This window comes from Strongylocentrotus purpuratus, unplaced genomic scaffold (genome assembly GCF_000002235.5).
Source record: "Strongylocentrotus purpuratus isolate Spur 01 unplaced genomic scaffold, Spur_5.0 spur5_scaffold_1, whole genome shotgun sequence".
Taxonomy (NCBI): Eukaryota; Metazoa; Echinodermata; class Echinoidea; order Camarodonta; family Strongylocentrotidae; genus Strongylocentrotus; species Strongylocentrotus purpuratus.
This window is the reverse complement of record NW_022145594.1, coordinates 11,758,941-11,779,857: the sequence shown is the minus strand read 5'-3', so window position 1 is coordinate 11,779,857 and position 20,917 is coordinate 11,758,941. Positions and strand designations below refer to the sequence as shown.

At 38.6% G+C, this 20,917-nt stretch overlaps 1 protein-coding gene and 2 long non-coding RNA genes across 3 annotated transcripts; 2 read left to right on the top strand and 1 right to left on the bottom strand.

The window, feature by feature from the left end:
- Positions 1-505: 505 nt before the first annotated feature.
- Positions 506-1,593, bottom strand: LOC115920917. The gene is made up of 2 exons (XR_004062613.1): positions 1,283-1,593; positions 506-754 (listed from the first exon to the last, which is right to left on the bottom strand). It is a non-coding gene; the product is annotated as an uncharacterized LOC115920917 (long non-coding RNA).
- Positions 1,594-4,176: 2,583 nt separating this feature from the next.
- LOC115921239 (NACHT, LRR and PYD domains-containing protein 3-like) lies at positions 4,177-9,062 on the top strand. Its single transcript, XM_030978520.1, has 3 exons — positions 4,177-4,201; positions 7,317-8,867; positions 9,052-9,062. Exons 1-3 carry the CDS (start codon positions 4,177-4,179, stop codon positions 9,060-9,062), a joined length of 1,587 nt encoding a protein of 528 aa, XP_030834380.1.
- Position 9,063: 1 nt separating this feature from the next.
- Positions 9,064-15,251, top strand: LOC115921463. The gene is made up of 3 exons (XR_004062877.1): positions 9,064-9,213; positions 10,123-10,290; positions 15,090-15,251. It is a non-coding gene; the product is annotated as an uncharacterized LOC115921463 (long non-coding RNA).
- Positions 15,252-20,917: the final 5,666 nt, after the last annotated feature.

The window sequence follows — 20,917 nt, the reverse complement described above, 5'->3', positions numbered from 1 at the left end:
GCATCTACTATTAGGAACGTCACTGCAATTTGACGCATAAGCAGTGATGGCATGTGACCATGGAATGCAACAACCGCCACTTCTATCAATCATATCCGTTTTAATACTTTGCACCATTTTTATTTTACAATATATACATGAATAATGAAGTCTGTGAGGCAGCGATGGGGGAGGGACACGAACAGTGGGGTACGAACTTTGTAACAGAGAATCACTAATATTGTTTAATGTCTCATCTAGAAAATCTTGATGACATAGTTATGATACATATTGAATTCAATAATTTGGCACCCCCCCCCCCTCCCGAAAAATTGTGCCTGTACAGTGAACCTTAATGAGATATATCTAACAAACTATTGTTAATTTTCTGGTCCAACTTCTTTGTATTCTATTGTGTTTTAGCCCTGATGTTATAACATGGTTTCGATAAAACAGGTAGTTTTTCTGGTCCAAGGAGTTTGTTATAACGAAATCCCACCTTGGAACTAAAATGTATGTACACTCACTCATTTTCAGTGGCATCTTGTCATGCTTGTTGGCCGTATATGCTGGCGGTACTGGTAAAAGGCAGTCTCACGTACCCCCCTGTACTCTAGACAAACACTCCTGAAACCAGGACGGTCTGTGATGCAGTATAACTCCACCGGCCCATACCATTGTCTGCGCGTGCGTGAACTGGGAACTTCTTTGAAGCAGATGGTCTCCGCGACCTTCAGCATTGCAAAGCAGCCTCCATGATCGACTGCATGAACACCTGAATGAATGTATAAACAAAAAGTTGTTTATTTTGTATATCTAATCTTGTCTGCGCTAAAATCGTGTGAAAAATAGGACATGTACATGATGTATCCAGTAAATGTTTGACTCAAGATGTTATTAGTTTCAGAATTAACATTTCATTGCAGACTATAGTCCCCTAGACTCTGTGAGTTTTTTTTTTTGAATTTTTTTTTTTTCTTCAATAATCTAGATCGAAAGTAAATAGAACTTAAAAGCCAATCATACGATACAAAGGCTCGAGTATTGTTTTGATTGGTGTCGCAAATCCTGGCTCGGAGCTCGGTCAGCTCAGTTCAGTCAGTGACAGTTTCATTACGTAAGCCATGCCACGCACTCCGGCCTCCAGTACCACCCCGCAGCTGGGTGGTGTAGGCCTACGGCTAGCGGCTGCAGCATCACCGGGTACATCGCATCGCATGTGAATAGTGCCGATTGTCTCAACCCAAATACTAATTTAATAACTATAAATGCTCCTATATATAGCTATTTACATCATTCTCACCAATGATTGTGGCCAAGTCTTTCTTCAATGTCTTCCTGATTATCACGAACGCCGACAAAATTAATTGTTTCAACTTCTCTCAGTCTCACTGCATCTGGAAAGGCAGGCTGAAACTGTAGTGTAGGCAATGAATAAACCAGGCGCAGCTCAGTAGCAGCAGGAACTTCACCTTTTCCCTCAAGTTCCTCTTCAAACTCAGGCAGATTTTCTTCTCTGTCAGACAAAGAATCCATCCTCGTTGTCACCCTCACACAAGTGATCCATTTTCCCAGAAAAAAGAAACTTCCAAAGCAGCAATGTTCAGTTCAGTCCGTAGTTTTACAAATCAACGCACAATGCCAATACAATCACGCATTTTACTCTCACTCAAGCCCAGTTTGTGTTCTCCCGCTGACGTCACAGGGGATTACGTAATCGCAACCCAGCGTCAACAATTTCAGGGGGCGTTCCCAAGCATATTTCTTTTTCTCATTTTGCAGCTGAGTGATTGAAAATGACTGGAAATTGTTTTCATCATCAGATTCACGATAAAAATTTACAGTACAACAGTTAAAATTTGAATTTGAGGGGGTTTGATGTCATAGTACCTTTAAGCCAATTTCTAATGGCAAATAGAAATACATGAGGGTTTTCCAGAGAATTATTTTTGTTATTACTATTATTATTTTATTTTATTATTTTTTTGCTGCGGTTGTAGCCACGACATGGCTCTACATCAAGACCATTGTCCTTTTTGTAACAAACGTACCAAGTCACACAAAAAAGGTGCGATTTGCTGTGAACAGGCAAGTAAACAATCGCCCTTAAAGCTACGTCTCAACTATGTTCCCAGCGCCATGGCAGCCTCGTTTGCCTGAAACATAGTGGTCCGTATTCAAGATTTGTTAGGTGCTGCTAAGTTTTTGTCAAGGTCTATCACGGTATCCTTCCCCCTCGTTGCTTCACGTCCATCCCGTTGTGTCCACAAAGGCTGCCGGGAAGAGAAATGTAAACATAGCTTTAAATGACGTCACAATAAAAAAATAAGCTCCATGTTTGAGCTCAGTACGATGCAACAAGTTGCAACTTCAAGCATTTTCGTCTGGCTGTTGCCAGCTACAACTTTAAGTATCTCCATACGGCGGCCACCAGCTGCCAACTTTAAAGTTGCAACTTTAAGAACCTACGTTCGGCGGCAGCTGGCTGAGCAAATTATGGAGCATGGTGGCAGGCGGGGGAGGATAGGCTGATGAAAGAGTCCGGGGTAAAACTCAGAGCCCAGCCTGGTACAAGCCGGCTGGGCTAATAAGTGAAAATTAATTGCCCTGTCAGGCTCCAACTGGAATTGCAGCCTCGATCAGCCATCACGTGAGGCTGCAGCCAGCTGGTATCGTTATTTTTTACGCCTATCGATATCGCGCTGACTATTACCTGAGTGCACTGGAACTGCCCTAACACATGAGCGATTGCTCGCTGGAATTGTGTAACAATTTATTTTCAGTGGTAATATTGAGCAGATTACGATTTCTAGTTCATTAGAAGCAGGAATAGCCAACAGCTGAGGGGGGGGGGGGAGGGTTGAACGAAGACAACGGGGAAGAGGGGGAGAGCGAAGATTACACATTCTATCTCTCTTATATATTTTTAATTGCGGTGTGTGTCTCTAGATTAATTTTAGACTGTTTGAAAATGAAAAAATAAGTTCAGTTCCCGAAAAACACTTACGGATTTAATCCTCGGTGAGAAAAAAAAAAGTGATGAACGACAAAGGAAGGAGGGCTAACAAAACTTAGTATGTTGTGATACTTTTACATTACAAGGCAGCTATGTTCACCAGCTCATTCGTTACTAAAAATTTTGTTATACTATGTATTTTATTCCGTCATTATCCATGAGAGTGCGAGGGGCGTCATTTTCCCCCACAAGAGTTCCCGGCCTTGGCTGATATGTTTGACGTCATTGGCAGCTTGAAAAAGGTCACAAACAATTACACTTTGATTACTTATTGCAAATTTTGACTTTCCTCATTTTTGTAAATTAACTTTTACAACATTGCATTCAGCTACATGTATGAAGAGCCACGGTCAAGGATTAATGGCACACTTCCTGTCACATACAACGGAAGCTTACTCTGAATGTAGCCTGCCATTTGACCCTCGCCGGGGACAAAGGGCATTGCCCTAGCTACAGATAATGTTGTAGATCCTTACATAAAACCTATTGTTCAGGGGGTCCTATGTTCAAGGGGATAAAAGTAACAAGGGGCAAATGTAACTGCGGCTCCCACCCCTACAGTAGAAACGCGCTATGTGTATAAATATACAACTATATACAAGAATAACAGGTCAAAATTAAGTCAGCTTGAACAGGATAACACTCGAGAGCTTATTTCCAGTGGGGTTCCCTACAGACATGCACACAATTAATAAGTTAAAATAGTAATATTTACAGACTGATAAGAAAAAGAAAAACAAACTTATTAAAGATAATAATGATGATAATGATAATAACAACATTGAACTGATGATAGAATTGATGATAAGTACAAGAAGAAAATAAAAAGGAGAATAGAAAAAGAGGAGGAGCTAGGAGGAAGAATTACTAATACTACCTACTCTTTCTGGCAAGTTAAAGTTGAATCAGCTTTTTCTTGTATTATAATCATGTGAGTCAATAACAAGATCGAAGTTGAAAGGAATATAATGATTCGACCTAGTATGATATATTTTATGAACGTGATGCAATACGAGTTCAAGACGTCAAGTTTTTAGCACGGGAGTAAAATCTTCAATTACCTAAAATAAAAAAAAATAAAAAATGTCATTTTTATATTCTCAAAAAATAAGATTTTAGGCCCTGTATTAGGCGAAGTTTCAAGGACGAAATTTAATGCTAGGATACAAACAATAAAAAGTATGGCCGCCCTCCTAGGGCGCAAATGTAACTAGTATAAATCTCCCCACGTAACTGGAAAAAATATAATGTAGATGAGTCAAGCATATGTCATAGACATATTTTTTTCATTTTTTTTTTTATTGGGGTTCTTTAAAATAGTGTATAATTGATGAAAATCTATCCAGCGCATAATCTTTGGGGAAAAAAAGAAAAAGAAAAATCTTATTTTTCTGAGGGATATATGATTTGTAGGTACAGCTGTATTTGGTTAGAATTGCCCCATGGGTGTGTTACAATTGCCTCGTGTTGTGGGGCAATTGTAACACTTGACTACCGGTATTGAAATGATAATGGCTTGATAATAACTTGTTTTACTTAACTCAAACCTAGTCATATTGCAAGCCAGGAAATGCATCTTTCATTTCATATACCTTTAAGCAAGTAGCCTATATAACTATAATAAAGTTGAAATGTCAGAATTTTATTTCAGAATTGGAAAAAGGTGTTACAGTAATACTATCCCGGTCTCCCCCAAAGGATCTATGCCACTGGCTACACGATAGGGGCGCATCCAGCCAGTGGTGAGGAAGGGGGGCCCAATTCATGAAAAAATATTCAGCAGCGCATAAGTGTGAGGGGGTGGGGGTAGTGAGCACTATTTTTGTTTTACTCAACAACCACCCCCCCCCCCCTTGAGCAAAAAATAAAAAGGTAAAATTGTGGTAATCTTTTATGAGACTTGTTTTTTCCCAGGGGGTGGGGGCCCGTCTTTTTTTCCTTTTTTTTAGATGTAAAATTTACGGTGCAAGCCGACAATGAATAGAATAAGTGAGTGGCCAACTGTCTTTGTGTTACATTTAGCCAGTGGTACAGTGCCCCCCTACAATTTTTCAAGTACCCCAAAAGTGCTTCTTTTTACATAGAAAAAGTGCCATTTCAACCTTGTAAGAAGTACCCCTTTGTAGATAGGAAAAATCCCCCTTTTACTTTGACGAGTGCCCCTATTCATTTGTAAAAGTGCCCCTTCCCCTTTTATGTTTTATTATTTTGGGTTTCCATTTTTTGGCTTTCCTCCTTTTCGTAAATTACATTTAACAACATTGCTTTCAGCTACATGTATGAAAAACTATGGTCAAGACTTAATAGCACACTTCCTGTCACATACAAAAGAAGCTTACTCTAAATGTGGCCTGCCATCGACTCTCACCGGGGGCGTTGCCCTAGCTACAGAGAGAGATGCTTACATAATACCTGTTGTTCAGGGGGATCCCCTTTGAACATAGGATCTCCTGAACAATAGGTATTACGTTCTGATCTAAGCCACTGGCTACAGAATACAGGAAGCAGTAGCAAAAAGAGAATGAATATAATAAGTGAATGACCAACTGGTTTTGTGTTACGTTTAGCTAGCGGTACGGTGCCCACCCCCCCCCCCCCACTTTTTCAAGAATCCCAAAAGTGCCCCTTTATTTATAGGAAAAGTCCCCATTTTACTTTGACAAGTGCCCGTATTCATTTGTAAAAGTGCAACTTCCCCTTTTCAACTCTGACAAATGCCCCTTTCATTTTGACACTTTCATTTATTTTTATTTTTTTGACAAGCGCCCCTTTTCCTTTGACAAGTTCCTATTTCCCTTTACAATAAGTGTCCATTTTCTATTCTCATAAGTGTCCTTTTTAATCTCAATTAAGTATTATCCCTCTTTAGGTATGAGAAGTACCCAAGTGCCCCCCAACTCTGATTAATGCCCCTATTAAAATCTGATCAGTGCCCCTTTTCTTTCAACTAATGCTTTTTTCATCCCTCTCCCTCTCTCTCTCTCTCTCTCAATTTCTTTTCACTGCCCCCTCTTTCTTTCTCGCCTCTCTTTCTTTCATTGTGTTCCACTCTTATCTTTTTTATTTTTCTCTTTTCCTCTTCGTTTTAAAGCCTTTCTACTTCTCATTTCTATTTATTTCACTATGTTACGCCCTTCTTTTCTTCCGATCAACTTTTTTTTAGTTTTCCTTTTTTCTCTCTTGCATAGTTTTTCTTCTTATCTTTATCGTGCCATTTCTACGCTGATTTTCCTTTTATTTGTTCCCTTCTCCTCGTAGCTATCTTTTTTCCTGTACTTTTCATATATCATGTCTTCTTCTTTCTGACGTTTTCCTACCTTGTCTCATGGTGCAGGTTAGTAGAAAGTGATGAGGGAGTGGTGAAAGCAAGACACGATTAACAGATTATTGCAGCTGGTCGAATCTTTTTTTGGATTAGATTTAAGGCAATTCAGTCAAAATTGACTATTTTTGCCTTTCGCGCTGTGCTTGGATTTTGAAAAAAATATTTATTTGTATACCTATATATATATATATATTTATACACATACATACACACACATACAGATAAATATTTACCTCTATAACTACATATACATACACTTTTGTACTGTGTGGTTTGATTCATATATTAATCTCATTACATATTTTTTTTTCCTTTCTTTTGTTAACTTGTTAAAAAAAAAATACTAACATGTATTTTATACACAGAAAGTTTTTCTTTAATTCCAATTGTCTATCCCCCTCTACACGTAAACTATCTTTTAATAGAAATCCAAAAAAGTGGCGTAAACGTGGAGGAAATTAATATGCAGGCACTCGTGCGTTTTATGTGCACACAGAAAAGGAAGTGAACATGATATAATATGATATGCTCTATACTGTCATCCTTCCAATGCCTTTATATAACCATTATAACTATTTACACGATTACATGATTCAAAGCGACAGTCTTCAATCGTGTAAATCTACAGGATTACACAGTTACACGATTCAGGTGAATGTTGTAAACTGTGTAATCCAAAAAATATATTGTGTTGCAGAGATTTTCAGCGTGTACTGTAGATTCTAGAACCCGTCTTGTTAACATGTTTATACTTTTAATCAAAAAGACAATTTCTATTGAGATATTTTTAAGTTAAAAAAGAAAAGAAACATAGACATGTCATGCATTCACTATAAATTTAAAGTTGAAAAACAATAGATACAATAGAAATTACTTTGTGTTCATGTGTACTGTTATGAATATCCTCAAATGAAAAATTTTGATATATTTAGCAAAAAAATTCTGGTGATCTTAAAGATTAAGTTAACTTGTCACACTTATTTTATTGATTTAAAGGTGCACCTGCTACATTGCCAGTATCACAGACCCAACCACTTTCTCCTCACCTGATCAAGAGATGTGCAGATGATTTCAAATTCAAGTACCGGACAACTCTCTGTAAGATCAGAGCTGATCCTCTCGACCCTGATTCCATTGTGCAATTCAAAGACATGTACACAAACCTTGTCCTGGAAGAGGGATACCGAAAACGCAGGCGACCACTTGAGTACAGGGATCTCTTTGATCTCGAAGTCAATGGAGAGTTCCCCAAGCGGATCGTGATTCAGGGAGAAGCTGGCACTGGAAAGACAACATTCTGTGCTAAGATTGCCTGGGACTGGATAAATAACAGGCCTGTTGTCCCAAATTTCAAGTGGGTACTTGTTGTCCCTCTTCATGAAGCCAAGCAATACACAATCGGTGAGATTGCCAAGTCATATCTCTCCAAGGACAACCCAGCAACAGCCTGCCAGATCACTGATTACATCCGCTCAAATCCCAAAGATGTCTTCATTGCGTTTGATGGATTAGATGAGTTTGGTGGCAAGGTTATACAGCAAAGGAATGCTGGTTCAAAGCCAAAGTCTGCCGATCAAACCAAGGCAAGAGGAAGTTCTTCGGAAAGAGGTGACATTGCACTTACAGACATTCTTTGTTCAGATGAACTTAATGCTTGCCCGGTGTTGGTGACAAGTCGCCCATGGAAGGTCGATGAGATTAGATGTGATGTTAGTCTAAGGAAACTGTACACATTCATTCATGTGGAAGGTTTTACCAAGGAGAATGTGGAGGTGTACATTAAAAAGTACTTTGAAGATGATGTGGCCACAGCAGATGAGCTTATTCAATTAACCAAAGACAATGACATCATATCTCAGAATATGGCCCCGTATCCTATTTACATAGCTATGCTCTGTCTTATGTGGAGAAAGCTTGGTGCCGTAAAACGAGAAAAGTTTAGGTCATTTCAAACTTTTTCTCAAATATTTGATGAAATGTTTGAATTCTTGAAGGTGTATTGTGCTCAGAAAGCAATCACAGATTTAGCCAGCCCATCATTCCAAGCATATCTCTCTCAAATTGAGAAGTCCATGAAACCAGTTGCCAAAGTTGCTTTCAACGGGCTACAAGAAAACACCCTCATTTTCAGAGAAGATGATTTTGAACAGTGCTCAGACTCCTTGGAAACAGCTTACAGATTAGGAGTGTTGTCTCAGGAGAAAAGATTGTCATCTGTATATGATAAGAGCAGTCCGTACCTGCAGTCTACTATCTTCTTTCCACACAAACTCTTTCAGGAGTACATGGCTGGGGGCCATCTTGCTTCCCTGTATGATTTAGATCGCAATGAATTCAACAGGCTGATTGAGCAAGTAGTGTTGCCTAGGAAAGAAGAGTTTAGGTATCTCCTTTACTTCACTGTATCAAAGGACAAAACCATTGCAAACCATGTCATGAAATGCATGGCACAACTGCAAGCTAATTTCAGAACCAGACAGGACAAGAACTTCTTGGTTGATGTATCCTTTGAGAGTCAGGACCTAGATACTGCAGCCTTGGTGAGGGGTGCAGGGTTCCCTCCGTTCAGCATAAGCACCTTTTCTATGGAAGCACACACTGTTGCAGCTTTAGTATTCACTGGAATACATTTAGATGTGGTAAGTATACATACGGTACATCAAACTTTAGCAATTTTCTCATATCATTTTGTGTTTAATTTTTAATTTTTAAATTTTTTGTTTGTTTAAAGAACGCCCTTGATGTGTCTTATAGAGAATTTGGACCAACTATATCACACAATTTCGTGGAGATTATATGCTCGGCTCCCTCTCTAAAGGAGGTTAGACTTTTTAAAGCATCCATCCACAGTGACTTTTACGCAGTTCTTGCTAAAGAAGGAAACAAGTCCAAGGTGAGTGAAAATATATATTGTAATATCGTAGTCTAACCTATTGGGGGGGGGGGGGGGGGGAGGGCTGTCAGACTCAGAACATATATACATGTACTGTTAGTGACTGTTGTCGTTATATAATACTTCTTGTATTATTCAAATACTTTCCAATACATATTGCAACTTGATTAGACGTTGTTGTTCTTCTTGTTATTACTATCATTTTTGTTATTATCATTACTATAATTATGCAATGAACATTTCATTTCTAAATCTAGATTACAGTGTACTTTTGAACACAGCTACATGTACATTCATGTAGAATGATGCTTTCAGTCAAGAATGTATAGCATTTTGCAATGTCACTGATGTGTCTAAAAAATCAACAAAGCGGTAGTTCTTTCATTATGTATTTGATTCTCTGAACCCAAATGCAGCTCTATTTAATAAAACCAGTCATATGAATTAATATACATTCTAACATGATGAACATCAACCAAGGTTCACATAGAGGCGTAAGTGGTCCAGAGGATAAGTCTCTGGACAGTTAGCCATCAGGTATGGGGTTCGAATCCCTGCAGTACCTAATTGAATGCACTTTCATCTTTGGCTGTACTTCTCAGTCTTCCTGTCGTTCGACACATGCTCTGTCAACATTTTTTCTGTGCTAACTATCCTGCACTAACAGAATATTTCACTTTATCCCTGCACCAAGAAGTATACCTATCACTAAAACTAAGCTCAAACCTATTTGCAGCCCCTATCCAAATTGTATATATTTGACTAAATAAAGCCCAGAGCATTTGTCACTTGAGCATAGCCATACATATACATGCATATATCGGATCACCCAGTTATATTTGCAGTCATTCAGTAAAAACATTTACTCTGGTAATGTACTCGTGTGAATCACTGTTTGCATACATGTAGGTCGAAATCCTCAAGCTACTTAATGTTAGGTGTCAAACACCAGCCTCTTCACATCACCTAGCAGAGGCTTTGGGCTCCATGCCAAGCCTGACTAACCTGACACTAAGTGGAAAGGATTTAAAGGAGGAGTTCTATTCTACACTGAATGCAAAGGCGTCAACCATGCAGGTATGTATGTGTGTTTGTAATTTATATACTTGCCATGATAAATTCATGTACACATGTAGCAGCGCAGATAAGTTAAAGGACTAATAATATTTAAGCCGATCAGCATTGGTGTGGAGGAAATGTAGAAGATTGGCGAGATAATGAGCAGTGGAATTTCCTCTCCGACCTCCATACTCAATTGTGACATGGATGAAACTTCAATATTCACTAAACAAGGATGGAAATCTAGATCGCAGTGTCCTTTTTTAAAGCACAGTTACATGTACACACTCTATACATTCATGTCTAATGCATTCTTTTAGTCATGAATGTATTTTAAGGCAATGTCAAAGATGTGTTTAAATAATCCACAAAGCGATTGTTCTTTCATTGTTTATTGAATTCTCCAAACGCAAATACAGCTCTATTTAAATCAAAATCAATCATACGAGCACTATACATTCTAAAGTAATGGGCAACATCCATGGTTCGTGTAGAGGTGTTTGTGGTCTAGTGAATAAGTCTCTGGACAATGGACCACGAGGTATGGGGTTCAAATACGTAGCACTAATGTTTTTTGGTATGACATTCAGGCGCGGATCCAGGATTTTCCAATAGGGGGGGCCGGAAATTTAAAAATTGCGCAGACCGTGTTTGTCAAGGTCATATTAGAAGCACCATACCGGTACAATTTTTGACATCTTCATCGGGGGGGGGGGGGGGGCTATAGCGTCTTGCCCGAAAAAGTAATTTTCTGGTTTCACAATTCGGCTAGTGAGCGAGCAACAATCTGAGCATAATATGTTTTTTGTGAAAGTGTTATTTATCACCAAAATAAACGAGAAAAGGTATCAGAAACTCATATTCGGGCAGCTCGCTGCCCCCCCCCCCCATTACGCGCGAAGCTCGGAAGCTTTGACCTTTCAATAATTATTAGAGAAAGAAGACTATTCGTTGTACCGTTCTCGACTCTTAATCCTTGTCTGAATTGAGTTCCCGTCCCCCCTCCCGCGTAAAGCGCGGAAGCTTTGACGTTTCATTAAATTATAAGGGAAAGGAGACGATTCTTTGTACCATTCTTGACTCTTAATCCTTGTCGATCTGAATTCAGTTTTTCCCTGCCCGCGCGTAGCGCGTAAGCCCTGACGGTTCATTAAATTATTAGAGGAAGAAGACGAATCGTTTAACCATTCTCGACTCGTATTCCTTGTTTGAATTCAGTTTTCCCCCTCCCGCGCGAAGCGCGGAAGCTTTGACCTTTCATTAAATTATTCGAGAAAGAAGACGATTAGTTGTTCCATTCTCGACTCTTAATCCTTGTCTGAATTCAGTTTCATCCCGCCCGCGCAAAGCGCGGAAGCTTTGCCCTTTCATTAATTATTAGAGAAAGAAGATTTGTTGTACCATTCTCGACTCTTATTACTTGACCGAATTCAGGCCCCCCCCCCTCCCGCACGAAGCGCGGAAGCTTTGACGTTTCATTAAATTATTAGAGAAAGAAGACGATTCGTTATACTGTTCTCGACTCTTAATCCTTTTCTGAATTGAGTTCCCGTCCCCCCCTCCCGCGTGAAGCGCGGAAGCTTTGACGTTTCATTAAATTATAAGGGAAAGGAGACGATTCTTTGTATCATTCTTGACTTTTAATCCTTGTCTGAATTCCATTTTCCCCTGCCCGCGCGTAGCGCGTAAGCTCTGACGGTTCATTAAATTATTAGAGGAAGAAGACAAATCGTTTTACCCAGGCTCTACTCGTATTCCTTGTCTGAATTCAGTTTTCCCCCTCTCGCGCGAAGCTTTGACGTTTCATTAAATTGTTAGAGAAAGAAGACGATTCGTTGTAACATTCTCGACTCTTAATCCTTGTTTGAACGCAGTTTTACCCCCTCTCGCGCGAAGCGTGGAAGCTTTGACCTTTCATCAAATTATTCGAGAAAGAAGCGACGATTAGTTGAAATATTCTCGAATCTAAATCCTTGTCTGAATTCAGTTTTATCCCGCCCGCGCAAAGCGCGGAAGCTTTGCCCTTTCATTAATTATTAGAGAAAGAAGATTTGTTGTACCATTCTCGACTCTTATTACTTGACCGAATTCAGGCCCCCCCCCCCTCCCGCACGAAGCGCGGAAGCTTTGACGTTTCATTAAATTATTAGAGAAAGAAGACGATTCGTTATACTGTTCTCGACTCTTAAACCTTTTCTGAATTGAGTTCCCGTCCCCCCTCCAGCGTGAAGCGCGGAAGCTTTGACGTTTCATTAAATTATAAGGGAAAGGAGACGATTCTTTGCACCATTCTTGACTCTTAATCCTTGTCTGAATTCCATTTTCCCCTGCCCGCGGGTAGCGCGTAAGCTCTGACCGTTCATTAAATTATTAGAGGAAGAAGACGAATCGTTTTACCATTCTCGACTCGTATTCCTTGTTTGAATTCAGTTTTCCCCCTCCCGCGCGAAGCGCGGAAGCTTTGACGTTTCATTAAATTTTTAGAGAAACAAGACGATTCGTTGTAACATTCTCGACTCTTAATCCTTGTTTGAACGCAGTTTTACCCCCTCTCGCGCGAAGCGTGGAAGCTTTGACCTTTCATTAAATTATTCGAGAAAGAAGACGATTAGTTGTACCATTCTCGACTCTTAATCCTAGTCTGAATTCAGTTTTATCCCGCCCGCGCAAAGCGCGGAAGTTTTGCCCTTTCATTAATTATTAGAGAAAGAAGATTTGTTGTACCATTCTCGACTCTTATTACTTGACTGAATTCAGGCCCCCCCCCCTCCCGCGCGAAGCGCGGAAGCTTTGACGTTTCATTAAATTAATAGAGAAAGAAGACGATTCGTTATACTGTTCTCGACTCTTAATCCTTTTCTGAATTGATTTCCCGTCCCCCCCTCCCGCGTGAAGCGCGGAAGCTTTGACGTTTCATTAAATTATAAGGGAAAGGAGACGATTCTTTGTACCATTCTTGACTCTTAGTCCTTGTCTGAATGCCATTTTCCCCTGCCCGCGCGTAGCGCGTATGCATTGACGGTTCATTAAATTATTAGAGGAAGAAGACCAATCGTTTTACCATTCTCGTCTCTTAATCCTTGTTTGAATTCAGTTTTCCCCCTCCCGCGCGAAGCGCGGAAATGTGACGTTTCATTAAATTATTAAAAAAGAAGACGATTCGTTGTACCGTTCTCGACTTGTCAGAATTTTCAAAAATGTTTCTTTGTCTGCTCCTTTTTCGTCCTATATCCTCTTACTGTCCCTACCGCCCCTGGCTACGCGCCTGCTTTAAAGCGAAAATGAAACAATCATGGTTGTGATAGCACACAATTAGGTTAGTAGAAATGAATGGGAAAAAAGATATATTACATCAACCATGGATAAATCACGGCCGGGAGCGTCAAAGGTTTGTGTTATCAGGCGAGGGCCTGGTTGTAGCGACCAAGCGAGATTTTGCAATGTTGAATGCTGAAATTATGCATTCTAGAAAATCCCTAAGCCCAATATGTACGTTCTGTCCGCTATATTTCTTTCTAGCCATATTTCTAAATTTCCTGGGGGACGGGCCCAGGATTGCCGCCCCTGCCCATGATTACTACCAACATGAGTTTAAATACAAGCACAAGCGAGTTGATATGAGCTGAATCCAAATGAAGGGCAAAATAAGAGTTGTGAAGCGGCCCTACCGTTAATTTAGAATTTGACTGTTGAGTATATAACTTCTATTTAAAAGACATCTAAATTATTGTGCCCTTTTCAAATTTCTCACTAAAGAGTGATGACTGCAGGGGCTGTTCTTAACGTTTAAATTTGAATCCGCGGCTCGAGATTTTATGCGGCCGGCCCGGTCCCCCTCTATTCAATAACGTTTGCCAAGCCTTCTGGAATGACCCCAAATCTCCCGATTACAGTTTTCCCTTGTTCGTCGTTACTGTCACTTAGCGCCATTTCCTTGTCTTTCCCCCTTTCTCACCCGACTTTTCTCTCCCCCCCCCCAACCCACTCAGTGTTATCTAGCGTACGCACATGTATGTTCCTTCTCTTTGAGAGCACCCCTCTATCTTCGGTGTGTAAAGTCAGTACGGGCCGGATTTTTGTGTATTACGGGCCGGACTTTGTTGCGTGAAAAGTAACTCTTTATCGGAAATTTTGGGAACACAAATTCGGTCCCTCCGACCCCGGAGTGGGAGGGAGAAAGGGGGGGGGGGTTCTTCTTTTTCTTTTCTCTTTTCTTTTCTCTTCTTTTTTCCTTTCTCTTCTCCTTTCTTTTCTCTTCTCCTTTTTTTCTCCTCTTTTCCTTTCTTTTTTTCTCTTCTTTTCTTCCTCTTTTTTTTTCTTCTTTTTTTTACGCCGCCAATAGGGGGGGCCGCGGCTGTTTCGGCCCCCCCCTGGATCCGCCACTGACATTAATCTGCATTCGCCCTACTCAATCTAGGTCTGGTAAGTGCGTACCTGGTAGGATATATACTTTGAAAGCCTCGCTATGTAGTATGTAGAGTTAAATGCTCTATGGCTGTAATTATCAATCCTGTCGTTAGACACATGCTACGTCAACAATTTGTCCATGCTTCCTATCCTGCACTCACCAAATTCTTAGCTTTAGTCCTGCACCAAAAAGTATGCCTTTCACTATAAAGCCTAAGCTCAAACCTATATCCAACCCTTATCTTAATCCTAAATATTTGACCACATAAGGCCCAGAGCAATTGTCACCTGAGCATAGGCTTATACTTAAATACATGTACATTGGAGCTCCATATTATATTTGCAGTCATTCAACTAAAACATGTACTCTGGTAATGTAATTGGATTAATCACTGTTTGTATATATGTAGCTCCTAACTCTCCAACTTCAACATGTTGGCTGCCCAACATCAGCCTCTTCACATCACCTAGCATCAGCGTTGTGCTCCATGCCAAGCCTGACTGACCTGACACTACAGGGAAAGGATTTCCAGGAGGAGTTCTTTTCTACACTGAATGCGAAGGCATCAACCTTTCAGGTATGTATGTGTGTTTCAGTTGTACTTATGTTCTTGCCACGATAAATTCATGTACACATGTAGCAGTGGAGATGAGTTGAACGACTAATGATATTTTGGCAACAGTCAATATTTTTTCAATGTGTGAAAGGTTTTATATGAAAATGTATAATAGTCTTGGCAGATAAAGGAAATTATTATAAAGAGGGTCTTGCATGTGCAAGGTATGAAACAATTCATATATAATATATAATAGTCTTAGCAGACAAAGGAAATTATTATAAAAAGGGTCTTTCATGTGCAGTGTATGTTTGGTTTTGTTTAATTAACCACATTTTGTGGAAGGGGAGTGTTAGGCTGGTACTTATGCAATAATGAAATTTCATTTTAAAAAGATTACTGAAGTAACCTAAATCCTAGTTTATACACATGTCAATGACAGATCACCTATTGATTTCGTCAGAATTTTCTTTCTGATTTATTTATTCTTTATTTTTATTTCCTTCACTTTTTTGTGTAGAGGATAACTCACGATCAGTTTGGTAAATTTCTTTCAATTTTGGCACAGTCAAAGGTCCTTGTCATGAGACGTGACAGAAGCACTTTCAAGGTCAACAAGTCTTCATGATGTCATCCAGGCGCCATTTTTTTTTTTTTTTGTACTTTCAACTCTTAATCATATCTCCATAATGGAAAGTCATTTTTCATTCATATTTATCATGATCAAGGTCAATATCCGTCTGGTCAATCTCAGGTCAATAAGCCCGCGCATACGCGTACGTCTGCATGTCAGCGCGTGCGCGAAATTTAAAAATGCTTTAAATCATCTCAAAATTTTTTTACACACTTTTCAGGCCATTTTAAAAATATTTCAAATTTGCGCGCGCATTTTCACGCGTGCTGGCATTTTGCAACATATAATCGCCAAATTTTCTCTGACATTATATTTCGCACATTTTCCCAAGCATTTTGAAACCTTGTTCACCTTTTTCTGACCAGTAATAACGCAATGAGCGTCCGTCAGAGTTGACAGCACGCAGGTCTATCTTTACCACAATACATGGGCAAAAACATGCCTATACAAAATTCATTGTAACTCTTCAGAATGGATGGGAACTCCCAATTTTTTTTCATATTTTGATAGAGTATGAATCAGAGATATGATTTCATGTCTCATTTGGTCATTACAAATATTTTGACGTGACAATAATGCCCTTGGAACCTAAAATACGAATTTGCATGTTATGACGTCAGCATATTTATGGAAAATTGATTGTATCTCTGTAAATACTGATCGATTTTCATCCAAATTTTGATATGTTGTAGCTAAAATGATTGTCTACAAGATCAGTATTTTTCATTTTGATGACGTCATCATAATGAAAATTTCAATTAGAGGCGCCATATCAGAATTTTCTTAATTTGCGTGTTATGCCTATGGAAGGTTAATTTCGTTCACGTCATGCATCTACATGTCATTGTTCTTTGAGCAGTATCTCGCTTATTTTTGCTCTATTTCCCCAAAAATTTAAGTATGGTATGTTATAGCTGATGCTATGAGCTATTGTAAGTGTGCCTTCCGTTTTTTGATCAGATGTTCAGTTCAGGTCACAGTTCAATCTATCAGTTTGTGGAACGCGTGGTCCACGGTTCAAATCATAGCCAACAAAAATGAAGAAGTTGAGACGCCATGGTGAAGTGCAAATGAAGTTTATTTCGTTTATAAATAAAAACGGAAAACGGAAATCCCCTAGACTAAATGTCACACGGGTAAGAAAAATCATACGTCATCGTCAATTGTAGCTTTGTAGCGTGGTTTGTAACCTCAGTAACCTCAACTTACGCCTCAGCGGCTGTTTAAATGGTGCAACACAAACAGGCTACATTGACGGCAAAGCTTAAGCGTGTCGGAAGGAGTAAATGGAAACAGACCAGCATCGCTTAAAGCAAGTGAACGAATGTCCGCTATATAAAATACCCATCAGAGCCTTGCCTGACATAGCGCGCATTCGTAAGGACTACTTTTCGAGCATGAATGCACATCCTTCTGAACTAAGTATAATAATCAAGTTTAGGGTAGAACAATAAAACATACATGAGAAAATATCATTATTTCATTACGGTCCATTTAACTTTACCTACAAACAATTTATAGATAAATAATCAAGGGACTACTTTGTCCTTAACGTAAGTACACAGACCCACGTGACCATTAAAGTAATGAGGCTTCGGGTCTGACACGTATGTTTTAAATTAGACACTCCCAATATGCTGTACGGTGTTCTTAAATAAAAAACCAAGTTTTGAAATGGTAAAAACGAGTTTGGTCACTACAAGTTCATTCATCAGTTCATCAGTCCATCAGTACTTCATTCATCAATTCATATCTTAATACATAATTTACATTAAGATCAATATATTGGATCATTGAATTGAAGATGAGCATGATCATAAGAATTAAAGATAGACCACCTAATTCGTCCTCATGACAAATTAAATTTCTAGTTTGTATATGGTTCAGTTTGAAGCAATTCATTAGGTATTGGAATTATGTCGTCATGGGTCTGAAATGGGTCTCAATATTCACTAAACAAGGATGGAGATCTAGATCGCAGTGTCCTTTTTTAAAGCACAGTTACATGTACACACTCTTTACATTCATGTCTAATGCATTCTTTTAGTCATGAATGTATTTTAAGGCAATGTCAAAGATGTGTTTAAATAATCCACAAAGCGATTGTTCTTTCATTGTTTATTGAATTCTCCAAACACAAATACAGCTCTATTTAAATCAAAATCAATCATACGAGCACTATACATTCTAAAATAATGGGCATCAACCATGGTTTGTGTAGAGGTGTTTGTGGTCTAGTGAATAAGTCTCTGGACAATGGACCACGAGGTATGGGGTTCAAATATGTAGCACTAATGTTTTTTGGTATGACATTAATCTGCATTCGCCCTACTCAATCTAGGTCTGGTAAGTGCGTACCTGGTAGGATATATACTTTGAAAGCCTCGCTATGTAGTATGTAGAGTTAAATGCTCTATGGCTGTAATTATCAATCTTGTCGTTAGACACATGCTACGTCAACAATTTGTCCATGCTTCCTATCCTGCACTCACCAAATTCTTAGCTTTAGTCCTGCACCAAAAAGTATACCTTTCACTTTAAAGCCTAAGCTCAAACCTATATCCAACCCTTATCTTAATCCTAAATATTTGACCACATCAGGCCCAGAGCAATTGTCACCTGAGCATAGGCTTATACTTATATACATGTACATTGGAGCTCCATATTATATTTGCAGTCATTCAACTAAAACATGTACTCTGGTAATGTAATTGGATTAATCACTGTTTGTATATATGTAGCTCCTAACTCTCCAACTTCAACATGTTGGCTGCCCAACATCAGCCTCTTCACATCACCTAGCAGCAGCGTTGTGCTCCATGCCAAGCCTGACTGACCTGACACTACAGGGAAAGGATTTCCAGGAGGAGTTCTTTTCTACACTGAATGCAAAGGCGTCAACCTTTCAGGTATGTATGTGTGTTTCAGTTGTACTTATGTTCTTGCCACGATAAATTCATGTACACATGTAGCAGTGGAGATGAGTTGAACGACTATATTTTGGCAACAGTCAATATTTTTTCAATGTGTGAAAGGTTTTATATGAAAATGTATAATAGTCTTGGCAGATAAAGGAAATTATTATAAAGAGGGTCTTGCATGTGCAAGGTATGAAACAATTCATATATAATATATAATAGTCTTAGCAGACAAAGGAAATTATTATAAAAAGGGTCTTTCATGTGCAGTGTATGTTTGGTTTTGTTTAATTAACCACATTTTGTGGAAGGGGAGTGTTAGGCTGGTACTCATGCAATAATGAAATTTCATTTTAAAAAGATTACTGAAGTAACCTAAATCCTAGTTTATACACATGTCAATGACAGATCACCTATTGATTTCGTCAGAATTTTCTTTCTGATTTATTTATTCTTTATTTTTATTTCCTTCACTTTTTTGTGTAGAGGATAACTCACGATCAGTTTGGTAAATTTCTTTCAATTTTGGCACAGTCATAGGTCCTTGTCATGAGACGTGACAGAAGCATTTTCAAGGTCATCAAGTCTTCATGATGTCATCCAGGCTCCATTTTTTTTGTTTTTGTACTTTCAACTCTTAATCATATCTCCATAATGGAAAGTCATTTTTCATTCATATTTATCATGATCAAGGTCAATATCCGTCTGGTCAATCACAGGTCAATAAGCGCGTGCATACGCGTACGTCTGCATGTCAGCGCGTGCGCAAAATTTTAAAATGCTTTAAATCATCTCAAAAATTTTTTACACACTTTTCAGGCCATTTTGAAAATATTTCAAATTTGCGCGCTCATTTTCACGCGTGCTGGCATTTTGCAACATATAATCGCCAAATTTTCTCTGATTTCATATTTGGCACATTTTCCCAAGCATTTTGGTACCTTGTTCACCTTTTTCTGACCAGTAATAACGCAATGAGCGTCCGTCAAAGTTGACAGCACGCAGGTCTATCTTTACCACAATACATGGGCAAAAACATGCCTATACAAAATTCATTGTAACTCTTCAGAATGGATGGGAACTCCCAATTTTTTTTCATATTTTGATAGAGTATGAATCAGAGATATGATTTCATGTCTCATTTGGTCATTACAAATATTTTGACGTGATAATAATGCCCTTGGAACCTAAAATACGAATTTGCATGTTATGATGTCAGCATATTTATGGAAAATTGATTGTATCTCTGTAAATACTGATCGATTTTCATCCAAATTTTTGATATGTTGTAGCTAAAATGATTGTTTACAAGATCAGTATTTTTCATTTTGATGACGTCATCATAATGAAAATTTCAATTAGAGGCGCCATATCAGAATTTTCTTAATTTGCGTGTTATGCCTATGGAAGATTAATTTCATTCATGTCATGCATCTACATGTCATTGTTCTTTGAGCAGTATCTCGCTTATTTTTGCTCTATTTCCCCAAAAATTTAAGTATGGTATGTTATAGCTGATGCTATGAGCTATCGTAAGTGTGCCTTCCGTTTTTTGATCAGATGTTCAGTTCAGGTCACAGTTCAATCTATCAGTTCATTCATCAGTTCATCAGTACTTCATTCATCAATTCATATCTTAATACATAATTTACATTAAGATCAATATATTGGGTCATTGAATTGAAGATGAGCATGATCATAAGAATTGAAGATAGACCACCTAATTCGTCCTCGTGACAAATTAAATTTCTAGTTTGTATATGGTTCAGTTTAAAGCAATTCATTAGGTATTGGAATTATGTCGTCATGGGTCTGAAAACAGTATCAAAGTATTCAATACTCACTAAACAAGGATGGAAATCTAGATCGCAGCATCCTTTACATGTACACACTCTATACATTAATGTATAATGCATACTTTTAGTTATGAATGTATTTTTTAAGGCAATGTCAAAAATGTCTTTAAATAATCAACAAAGTGATAGTTCTTTCATTGTTTATTGAATTATCAAAAAACAAATACAGTTCTATTTATATTAAAATGAATCATATGAGCACTATACATTCTAAAATAATGGGCATCAACCATGGTTTGTGTAGAGGTGTTTGTGGTCTAGTGGATAAGTCTC